This window comes from Empidonax traillii, unplaced genomic scaffold (genome assembly GCF_003031625.1).
Source record: "Empidonax traillii isolate 1590-97213 ecotype Southwest subspecies unplaced genomic scaffold, ASM303162v1 scaffold715:size483424, whole genome shotgun sequence".
Lineage (NCBI taxonomy): Eukaryota > Metazoa > Chordata > Aves > Passeriformes > Tyrannidae > Empidonax > Empidonax traillii.
In genome coordinates, this window is record NW_020955908.1 from 254,958 (window position 1) to 266,571 (window position 11,614).

An 11,614-nucleotide genomic window follows, 5' to 3' on the forward strand; every position below is an offset into this window, starting at 1 on the left:
TCTTTTTTTTTTTTCCTCAACAACCCGTTCAGCAGGTGTCTCAGTGCGGACAGAGCCCTCGCTACCAACAGGATGCGTGTGAAGGCACTCGGAGGTAAGAGCCACCCCAGGGTGCTGTGGGATGAGCGGAGTCCCAGGGAGGCTGTGGGATCCCAAAGGTGCTGTGGGATGAGCAGAGTCCCAGGGAGGTTGTGGGATCCCAAAGGTGCTGTGGGATGAGCAGGATCCCAGGGAGGTTGTGGGATCCCAAAGGTGCTGTGGGATGAGCAGGATCCCAGGGAGGTTGTGGGATCCCAAAGGTGCTGTGGGATGAGCAGGGTCCCAGGGAGGCTGTGGGATCCCAAAGGTGCTGCCGGGTGAGCAGGACCCAGGGGTGCAGTGGGACCCCAGGGGGGCTTTGGGAGCCCGTGGGTTCGGGGGGATGCCAGCGATGCTGCGGGATGAGAGGGACCCTGAGGAGCGCGGGGGCGGTCGGGACGCGGGTCGGGACCCCGAGGGTCGCTGCGGGCGGTGCGTGGGGCCGGCGGGGGGGATGGCCCCGGGCCCGACACCAGCGGGGGCTCCCCCGGGACGGCAACGGCCCCAACGGCCACGGCCCGAGGCCGCGCTGAGGGCTCGGGGCCGCCCTCCCTCGGAGCGCCAGAACCTGCGGCCCCGGGCCATTTGCAAGTGAGATGCAGAGAGTCCCGCCGGGGCTCGGGTGGCTTTGAATGTTTAATCGCGGCCGGGGCAGGGATGTTGGGTGACGACGGGGTGGGGGAGTTCGCAGCTACAGCCTCTGAAATGCCCCGACTGGCAGCGGTGAACCCATAGATGGGCGAGGACGTCCATGCTCGGGAAATAAGTGATCAACTGTTACTTTTTCTTAGTGAACTTATTGGCCCTTTCTTTCAGAGCAGCTATTTTATTGGAGTTCCCCTCGAAAGTGAGGGATTTGATAGCCTTGTTCTCTGATACACCTTCTAAAGTTATAAAGTAAGGATCAGGCATTCCTCTTCCCTCCTGAAACCCTCATCCCTGAACTCCATCACTGTCAGTGGTAATGACATGGTGTATTCTTAATTTATGCTCAGCTGCTGCTACTTAGAAAGGAGCTGGAAATACCACTTCCCTCGGATGTGTCTTTATGATAAACTGGGGTCGAGGGAAAGAAACATTGAAGGTTTCTTTTGCTCTAGGGGACGTTGTATTTGGCTGCTGTTCTGCCTGGCCCCGCTTGCTTGGTTTTAAACAGAGAAACTTAAACGCAATTTGTTCATCTTTAGAGTTTTCCTGACAGTTCAAGAGTTCAAAATCAGGTCTGACCCCTATAGCACATCTGGTCCCTACAGCCATCTCTGAGTTGTGATGCAGACCAGGATGAACTAAACTGAGCCCAGACTATTTCACATAGCCAGAGATTTCTCTTCTGCTAATAAAAAATTAGGGTCTGGACTGTTATTCTAATTTTGACCCATTTGTGGAAAATATTTGAATTCATGTTCTTTCTGTTAGGCAAATTTTTTTTTTTTGTTTAGTTTTTCTTTTACTATTCTGGATGCCATTTGCAAATTAAGCCTTAGCCCAAAACATTGCAACCTTTGTTATTTATTTTCAGGATGCTCTGTCTAATATAGTGCACAGACACCTGAAATGTTTGTAAAACTCCAAAGGGAACGGACATGCTGCAGCACTGAATAAAAGCAGTATGAGAGCTGTGGTGACAGGAGGCGGCGGCTACTTTGGATACAAGCTGGGATGTGCTCTTGCCAGCAGAGGAGCTTCTGTTGTTCTCTATGACATGCACAAGCCTATTTGGGAAATTCCCAGTGGAGTGGAGTGTATCCAGGTATGAGAAATTGTATTTTCCCAGCAGTCAAAGTTAGTTCATTTGCCTTTTCCGTAACGTGTTACTGGTTTTCAGAGGATCCAAACAGCTAACTGCAAATTATTTCAAATTCCAATAACCTTTTTGAGAGTGTGAGATATCCCACGGGACTTTTGGTGAAGGGATTTTAGTATATTGTAACGTGGAGCACAGGGCAGTTCTGCTCCTGCCTCCTCAGGACCCTGCCCTCACCTGTGCCTTAGTTTAATCACCTATAGAAAAAACACAGGAGTATTATGAAGCTTAACAAATGTCTTTCAAGCCCTTTGGGTTCTGTGGAAGAAAGAATCATTATCAGGAAGCACTGGGGTGGGCCCAGTTTTGAGGCCCAGGATGTACAGCCTGTACAATTCTAAATATGCATTATATATATATATGGATTCCCTCTGTGCTAACCCACTGTATGACAAATGCTCACCTGAAGCTTTGATGTCAAGTCCAAATATGCTTTCTTGTGTGTTCCAGGCAGATCTCAGGAATTACCATGCCATCCTTGCAGCCTGTGAAGGGGCTGACTGTGTGTTTCATGTAGCTTCATATGGAATGTCAGGAAAAGAGCAAGTGAGTCCAAATAGTTCTGGTTTTTTCTGTGTAACTGCCCACAATGAGAATGAGGGACTTGATGCTGTAGCACAGCCTGGTAGATTTTATCTCTTCCCATTGCCCTGGTGTTTTGGTAGATTGCTCTGTGCAAACTGGAGTGCCAGGATGTTTGCAGAATGATTTCCTCCCCATCAGAGGGTGTTTGAGGTGGAACTGGCATTGCAGAGCTCTGAAACAGTATAAAGACCAAAGGAAAGCCAAGAGAGGCTGGTTCCCTCCAAACCCCTGATCCTTCCCTAAACCTTCACAAGGAACTCCTCGGTGTAAGGTCACTGGGAGGAATAAAAACTGAACTGAATTATAAGTTATTTTATGTATCTAAATACAGACCACTGTATTTCAAGCTGTGAGGATGTAGTCTGAGTCACACCTTTTATGATTAGAGTTACAAACACACACACACACACCTCTCTTTCTTACCCTGTATAATAAAAGGAACTTCAATAATTACCCTGTCTGGATAGAACAGCTCACTCAGAGCTATTTGCCACTAATGCATAATGGCAATTGCTCTGAGCAGAGGCAACTCATCACTAAAGTGCTACTGAAACACAGATATTTAACATACTAATAACAGGACGTGTTTCTTTGGAGCACTGTGGTTCTCTTTGCTTCAAGCAGACTAGTCTGCAAAAATACAAGAAAAATACAGGCATAGCTTAAAAATAATGATCTGACTACTTGAAGTCAGAAACAACAGTCTAAAAGACCTTTTTTTATAATCAAAGCACTAAATTAATTACCTTTATTTGAGGACATTGTAACATCCCCATACTGAATTTACTATGTATTCAGAAATGCACAATTTCTTTTTTTTCCTAGTGGCAGAAAGAGCAGATTGAGAGTATAAACATTAATGGAACAAGATACATCATTGAGGGTAGGTACCTAACTGTGCCATTGGGGTGTTGGCAGAGCACATCAAGTACCATACACCATTTAGAGAAAGTCAGCTGGTGTTTGGCACACATTATTGGTTACCAAATGCTTTACAGTTGTTGACAGAAGACGAGAAAACAAAACATTGCTTTTGATGCTCCATCCTATGACAGGGTGTGATGTGTCAGAGCGGGATGTGCCAGAGAGTAAAGCCCTTGGTTCCACATTGATGCCTTCCCTTTAAACGTGCTTTGCATTTCAAGTCACCCCTCCTAGAACGGAAGGATTTTCCCTTCTAAGATTTGAGAGTTTCTCAGAATAAGGTCATACAACACTTTTTTCCCCCCACATTGTTTCATTTCCCATTAAGTAATTTACTTTGTACGTCCCTGCAGCCTGCCAATACCACAACATCTCTCGGCTGATCTACACCAGTACAGTGAACGTGGTGTTTGGAGGGCTCCCTATTGAAGATGGGGATGAGGAATCTGTGCCATATTTCCCACTTGACAAGGTATTTTGGTTGTATCATGTTTCCAAGTTTCCTCTTTGTTTATTTTCTTGTTTCTGGAAAAGCCTGGAGCTTTTATGACAATGTGTGACCTGATGCCAGGATCCAGGCACAGGAAAGGCCAGGTTGGATGAGAGTTTGAGCAACCTGATGTAGTGGAAGGTGTCCCTGCCCATGGCAAGCGGGTTGGAATGAGGTGATCTCTGAGATCCCTTCCAACCCAAACCATTCTGTGATTCAGTGAAAGAAGAAAACTGCTTTTTGTAGATGCTATTCACAGCCTTGACACATCAGTTTTATGTACATTGCAGTACATATTTCTTTGTTTCCTCTTAGGGCCTTGATTTTGGCAAATAACTCCTACAGTGTCCCATTAACATCAAGGAGACCCCACCTGGCCAGCAGGATTGTGTTCTATGGCTTGGTGCCTCTCTAGCTATTCATTATCTAGATGATTTTTCTGTTTCTCCCTTACTGAAGATGGCATATATTCAATGCAGAGCTGATCTGGAAAAGCAGCCTATTTTTATAGGGGTTTATTGCATTTAATTAAAAAGGAGAAAGTACTTCTGGGTGCTTTGCCTACACAGTTGTTTTTGTGTCCCTCCTCTCTCCATCAAGTACTTCATGGCCTCTCAGGAAGTAAAGATGGAGAGAAAATACTGAATCATATTTTTAATAATATTTGAAATATTTTCTCTGGGGCAGTGCCATTTGAAAGTGAACAGGATACTTCAGAGGTAATGTCTTCAAAACCTGGCTTTTGACTTTTCCATTACCTGAAGCAGAAATCCAGATTCCAAAGTAGTGATCAATTACATTCCTGGCAGCATTCGAAGTATACATTTATTTATTGCTTCTCAAATGTGCTGAAAATAATTAACCAGATTTGCATAAAGAAAAATGCCTCCTTGCCTTAGCCATGTGCATGTGTTTTACCCTGAACCTAACACCCCATGCTTTCTGTATTTTGAGGTATTTGTTGCCATTTGCCAAGTAAAAACTAACAGAGCAGAGATGTCCCCCTGCCCTGTTCTTCCAAGAATAGATAAAAATATATTTGCTTTTTCTCTGTAGCACGTTGATCATTATTCCAGAACCAAATCAATTGCTGAACAAATGGTACTGGCAGCTGATGGAACTCCACTAGCAGGTACTTTTGTCTGAGCATTAATTCATAGTAGAATTTACTCCTCCTCTTCTTGCTCCTCCCCAACAACCTGTGCCCTGGATCAATCCTTTGTGGACAAGACTGACCACCAATTATGAAATTAAGTTATCAACCTCCTCCCACAAACTAAAGTATTTTCAGTTAAAAATTACTTTTAATTGTTTTTCAGTTCCCACAATGTCCATAAAAGGTTTTAGCATGGTAGCAATGAGCTCAGTATGTTAATGGAAAATGTTAAGAAAGCTATAAGTTAAACAAAACCAATTGTTTATTGTCACTGTTTTATGCAACAGAAGTAAAACATGAATACTGATTAAACTGTTACACTCTCCACACCCCCTCAAGTTATATATTAAAATCTGAAGTAGGCACCTGATACTACAGCCTGGAATTATTTATTAGTGCTTCCCAAAGTTTTCCATGTGGAGAAGCCAGTTATACACTTGAGTACTTAAGCTCACCTGTGAGATACTATAACTGTCAGTGCAAAACAAATTAATGTAAAGTGCAACATGATTCTATGAGACCAAGTGATACTGAGCTAAATTTAGCTGTAGACAACTTACAGGAAAAGACTCACTTGATACTTGCAGAGGGCTATAAGAGATAAAAAGTCACTGATGGGTATTTGATCCCAAGAGAATTATTTTGTTTTTTAAAAATAAAGGTTTGGTGGGTTTTCCCTCATTTCTTTGGCAGGTCTTCACATCAAAGCCCCTCTTAATTTTAGGATCAATACACAGTTCTGCATTTGTCAATGAAATTAGAACCACTCAGTGTTCCAAACATCCCATTTTGATCCTGTGCCATAGCAGCATTTAGTATTTTACCTGTTTTCAAGTACTGTTAAGAACAGTTTTTAGCAGATGACAAACCAGCCAACTGATGTACTTGGGAAATGATTGGATTTTATGATCCCACTGGAATTGTCAAGTGTCTCCATCAGCTCTAGTGGGAGCTGTGCCTGCTGTTGAGGGAACCTTTCAGCTCTACCTTGTACTGACAGGGAGTCACTGTTTCCCAGCAATAATTGTGGGTGAACTTAGTTGGTTTCATTCCACTTTCCAAGATATTTTTGAATAACCTGCTCACTTCAGCAAACTCATCACCACATTCATTCACGTTCATTCACTGCTCTGGCACAGAGACAAGGGACTGGTTAGAGCGAGGTTTTGAAATATCTGGTATTTTCTAGTAACACAACTCCTCTCTGAATATTACCTGGCTGTTTCACGTGTTCTGATCCTCCCAACTTAATACCCAACTATTAATGCAGCACATTTTGTATGCACTGTTTTCTTAAGATAGTGAAGTTAATTTATTTCATAGTAAGTTCTGCTCCCACAGCCTTTGCTTCATGCAAACAAAAGATACAACCCAGTCATGGGATGGTCACTAAGGGGTGCTCTCATCACATTTGCAGGAGGTGGAGTGCTCCATACGTGTGTCATTCGCCCCCCAGGAATCTACGGACCAGATGAGCAAAGGCACTTGCCAAGGCTGGCAGTACGTGATCTTCATTTTCTAACCAGCAGACTTTTCTGTGATATGGGTAAAAAGCTGTAAGGATTCAGCTTTAAACAGGCATTTTATTATATCTGTAAAGAGTGTACATTAAAAAAGCCTTTTTTTGAAATAGAAGCACATAAGAAGCCAGCTTTATGATTTAACCATTACTGTAAGATTGAGGCCAATCCCTGATATTTCAAATGTCTGTTTACATGCAACTTACACCAAATGGTTTAAAATATTAATGAAAAGAGATACGGCAAAATATCTTACTTCCAGTCTCAACTATGAACAACTTTCACTGTCCAGTGAAACAAGTTATGGAGTTGGAAGCATTTTCTGGTACAAGAGGTTACTGAAGAGCAATGTTTTTAGAGCTCTTTGTACTTCTCTTGTTTCTTTTTAACTGATTAAAGAATTTTTTTTTTTTTGTTAAGTAGAGATAAACTTACATTTAGCTGGACAAGAAAGTGCACTGCACCTCATTTTAAAACATATTTTGCTCTGGTTTCATGTTTGTTTATGTCTACAGAAGCTGATTGAGAGAGGCCTCCTTAGCTTCAAGTTTGGGGACCCTACTGCTAAAGTGAACTGGGTGCACGTTGAGAATCTCGCCCAAGCTCAAATCCTCGCTGCTGAAGCTCTCACTGCCAAGAAGAACTACATAGCTGTAAGTACACAAGAACAGCACCACAGTGGATCCTGTGCTAGAGGAACTGCTGTAGTTCCAGTAATCAGTGTTATTGTCTGTGGCTTCAGTTGGTAAATATGCTGTGATCAGTGTGGGACTGGGCAGCGTGTTAAGAGCTGGAATATTCAGTTCTGTAAGAACATCTCCATCTTTGCATTGGTTTAATGTAATATTTGCCAGTTCTGGAAGATGAGCAAAGAATGTTTGCTATGTCAGAAATGACACTGGAAGTTCAGGCAGATCTCCCCCCCCTCCCCTGTATATAGGTCCAGATTTAATGTTCTGAACTGGGATGATTAGTTCTTCCCACACCTTAGCCAACAGAAGCACATTTCATTTGGATTCATTGCTTTCAAAAACAACTGCTTTCCTTGTAAATACAGGTTCTTATTCATGTAGAAGCACTGCCCTTAAAGTCTATTAGAAAGAGTTTCAAAGTAGATTTAACCAGTGTTTCTAAAACCCTAAAAGCAGAAGGGAACGAGGGAACTTGGGCTTGCATGTACACTCACACGTGTTATAGTGCTGTATGATTTTTAAGCTATTCATAAGGAATGAGATAAAGAAAAACATCAATATATATGCAGTATTATTTTTACTAACTTGTCTTCTCTCTACTTCTTTAACAGAGTGGCCAGGTGTATTTCATTAATGATGGTGAAAAATACAACATTTTTGAATGGTTAACTCCACTTGTAAGTGCCATAAATACTCATCTCCAAATACATCAATTGCTTTAACTGTATTGTGGCTACTTTGGGTGGACAAAAATATAAATCTTAAGTATTAATCTGTAATGTACATTCTTTTCAAAGTACCATTTTATTTTTAATTATAGACTCAACACCATAAATATGTCACAGTGTAAAATTAGGTATCAGCACACCATGACATTTCAATCAGTTATTGTAATTTTTTTCCCTTTTTCTAAAGCTGATACTTGAACATTACACAGTGTCTGCCTGTGACATTTAACTGGAATGCCCTTAAAAATGAAAAATAGTAACAGCAATAACTAATTTTTCTGTTCTATCAGTAAATATTTCCACTAATATTTTCTATAGCGAAAATTTAAACCTTGTTTGAAGTTTCTGAGTTTTCCACTGGTTTTTTTATTCTCTTTCAGTTTGAAAGATTAGGTCGCTGGAAGCCATGGATACGTATTCCTACTTGGTTGGTTTATGCCTCAGGTAAAACATTTTATCAATATTCCTCTTTCCTGTCCATGCTACCCTCATTCCTAACTGTAATATAATGTTGAGGTTTTTAATTTGCCCACAATTTCCATTTTCATGTATAAAAACAACATGCTATGGGCTCATCTGGTGTGCAGCATGTGAAATTCAGCTCTGCACAGTGAGTTGAAAACAGAACGATCTCTTATTGAAGTCCCAGAAAAACAGGGTTTATGTAGGATTTAACAGATGTGCAACTTTGTGGAGTTAATGGTGAAAGTATTAAAAGTTAAATGTGAAAAGCCATCACTTCCTGAAATATGCTGAAGAGTATCTGCTTTGCCTCATGAGTGAACATCTTCATAATCAATCCCCATGTGCAGCTCAGACAGAATCCCACTGAGTTCTCTGTTGTTGCCACGTTTTTTATAAAGTCTCATAACCTTTTCATTTGACCTGTGCCCAACCCTCTTCCCACAAGGACAATAATTAAGATTAATAGCCTGCTGATGTTAGCGATGGTGCCCTGAGCCCTCAGGCCTGTGGTGATCCTTGAGGAGTATTTACAGTGTGACATATGCCACAGTCATCACGACAAAGCACGTCACTGCTCTTACCTCAAGTAGAAATCTTTTGTTCTGCAGCCATGGCAATGGAATACCTTTATCTGACGCTGAAACCAATTGTCGAACTGTCCCCAGTGCTGACCAGAAATGAGGTAAAGTCTGTGTTTGTAAACGTCCCTTAATTGCCACGGGTTTAATGCATGTTAATACTGATTTACGCTTTAAGTCAGGAGAAAGTAAAACCCAGCCAGTGCTACTTCAGCTTCCACTTTCCAGAGCAAATCCATGTACAATTTAGGCACTATATTATGCTTGTTGCCATGATTTTTGAAAAGGTAAGAGCTTGTGCTTGCAGTGGGGGAGAGGCTGCTTCAGCTCCTTCCTGCCAAGGCTTTGTATAGTATCCTGCATGGCTTTGGCTGGGGCCTTGGAGGCTGAGAGATGGCTTTGATCTGCCCTCTTGGGTACATAAGGGAACATTTGCAGAACATTTTTTGTGAATGTTTTCAAGTCTTACAGATTCTGTTCTGCAGCTTTTACTGCCTGTTTGGGCTTTCTCCTTTTGAGTGAACAATTTAAAAATAATGTGATGTATGTCAATAGGACACAGATATAACATTGGGGGGGTTATTTTACATTTCCTTTGACAGTGTCTTTGCTACCATTTACAGTTTTTTCCAATTGCCAATATACTCACACCTTTGTATGTTGACTCTTTTGCCCTGTAGGTACTAAATATTTCTGTGACTCACACATTTCGAATAGACAAGGCACGGGCTCAGCTGGGGTACAGGCCAAAGAAGTTTGTGTTTGCTGATTCCGTGGACCACTACATTAAAACCAGACCAAAAGGCCGGAATCATCACATTCTCCTCAAAGTTTTGATTGTTTTCATTGTTACTTTCAGTTTCATCTGTGTTTCTTTAGGATTTTATGGCCTCTCAGTTTGGCGTTCTCTCAGAGAACGAAGACACTGACTGGCCTAAGCTGCACACAGTCACAATATTGCCACCAGGATCACTCCAATCTCCACAACAGTCACTGGCCCCAGTGCAATAAACAGGCAGTTATTTTTAGATGTGCAAACAAAATCATAACATATCATTAGCTGTACCTGAGAAATTAAAATACAGTAAACCACGATGGCCAAATCACCAAAACAGAGCAGAGTCAAGATTGTTGCCTCTATTTCACATCAAAAAGACAACTTTCCAAATTGATTGCTGAAGTGAATGAGAACCTGCAGAAAGAATAAGAGCTACAGCCAGCTGAAATAAAAAGACTGACCACAGCTGCTGACGTGACTCACTGACACTACCTTGGGGAACAGAGGAACCAAGCAAGGGACAGCCAGAACAGGCTTCTGGGAATAACACACACGAGCTGCAGACAGACTTCCCACCGTGTGAATTGGTGAATTAGCTGTATCACTGCATCTGAGGGAAAATAAAAGTGTACTTCAACCTTTGCTGAAGCGTGTGTTGTGCCTCTGAACGCTGCTCCAGAACTGCCCCCTGCCCTGCCCCTGGTGCAGAGCCATCTGTGACAGCACCTCGCAGTTCACAGGCTTAGGGGGTACATGCTGTTTTTCACAAGTCAGAACGGGGTATTTTAGTTAAATTGGAAGTTACTAACAAAGTTATTTAAGCTAAGTGCATTTATGTCACAGTAGAGGAATCTGCCCCTACAGGTTGCTCAGATCTTTGCACAGCTTCCTTCACCTCCTGTACCTATTGAGGACAACAGCTAACAAGAGTTCAGTTGCTTCTCAGCTGACCTTCAGGTGCAAGTGTGGTTTTGCACGTTATTTCTTAAGTGCAGCAGTTGTACTGAGCAAATCTCTACAGCCGCTAGGGTGAGCAAAGTGCTTCTGAATTACTGTTCAGGTAAAACGGGTGGTCCGGGAGGCCCTGCCCACCTGCCGCTCACGGAGGGAATTTAAAACAGAAATCCCCTTCCCATCTGCACCTTTTCCAGCCTGGGGAGGAAAAGGTATTCTCTTCCACATGAGAGAACAATGAAGAGTGTGGTGCGAGAAGGAGAGTTTGGGAAAGGACTAGGCATGAGGTACAGAGGAATCACGGTCGGGGGCGGGGCGGAATAATCATAGATGGATTTGAGAAATCTGGAGAAGGTGAGAGCGCTGACACCTCCCCTCGGTCCAGGGCAGGGAGCAAAGCCCGGGGGCGAGGTAATTCAAACACAGCGAGCGAGGGCAGAACTGCCGAAATTAGAATTTCTCTTCTTATTATGAAGCAAAAGACAACCATGGGAGCCTATCCACTGTTCCCAGTACTTACCGCAATGCCTACTCTTGGTTTTTGACGCGTGTGACCGGCAGCTCCCCGCACCCCTCGGCCCCGGGCCACCCCCGCGGCCCCGCTGTGAAAAGGAGCCGCCGCCGCGGCGGGGACAAAACAGCTTGGCAGCGGTGGGATTCGAACCCACGCCATCGAAATGACTGGAGCCTAAATCCAGCGCCTTAGACCACTCGGCCACGCTACCGCCTGGCTGTTCAGCCGCCCGCCAGGCCTCTTTCACCGCGACGGCCCCGTCGCTCTCCCCATCGACCCCCGCAAGTGGCTCACCCGTGTCTGCGCCACCACAGCGCCCTCGGGCGCCCGCCCCGTGCCGGGGGCGCG

The 11,614-nt window shown here is 43.4% G+C and overlaps 1 protein-coding gene and 1 non-coding gene across 3 annotated transcripts; one reads left to right on the forward strand and one right to left on the reverse strand.

The window, feature by feature from the left end:
- Positions 1-13: 13 nt before the first annotated feature.
- On the forward strand, positions 14-10,446 carry LOC114065930 (putative short-chain dehydrogenase/reductase family 42E member 2). Of its 2 annotated transcripts, none has more exons than XM_027900222.1 (12): positions 14-94; positions 1,598-1,828; positions 2,333-2,428; positions 3,293-3,350; positions 3,745-3,863; positions 4,938-5,013; positions 6,455-6,537; positions 7,073-7,210; positions 7,861-7,926; positions 8,358-8,421; positions 9,051-9,124; positions 9,701-10,446. In XM_027900222.1, exons 2-12 carry the CDS (start codon positions 1,688-1,690, stop codon positions 9,947-9,949), a joined length of 1,164 nt encoding a protein of 387 aa, XP_027756023.1. In that variant the 5' UTR covers positions 14-94; positions 1,598-1,687; the 3' UTR covers positions 9,950-10,446. The 2 variants fall into 2 exon arrangements, with proteins under 2 accessions (XP_027756023.1, XP_027756021.1); XM_027900220.1 differs by lacking the exon at positions 14-94 and adding an exon at positions 555-669.
- A 949-nt stretch (positions 10,447-11,395) lies between these two features.
- TRNAL-UAG lies at positions 11,396-11,477 on the reverse strand. The gene has a single exon. It is a non-coding gene; the product is annotated as a tRNA-Leu (tRNA).
- Positions 11,478-11,614: the final 137 nt, after the last annotated feature.

Excerpts from the sequence above, each read along its gene's own strand:
- LOC114065930 (XM_027900222.1), top strand. The coding sequence starts at position 1,688 with ATGAGAGCTGTGGTGACAGGAGGCGGCGGCTACTTTGGATACAAGCTG. Across the intron at positions 1,829-2,332 it reads GTGGAGTGGAGTGTATCCAG|GCAGATCTCAGGAATTACCA; the intron begins GTATGAGAAATT and ends TGTGTGTTCCAG. Across the intron at positions 5,014-6,454 it reads TGATGGAACTCCACTAGCAG|GAGGTGGAGTGCTCCATACG; the intron begins GTACTTTTGTCT and ends TCACATTTGCAG.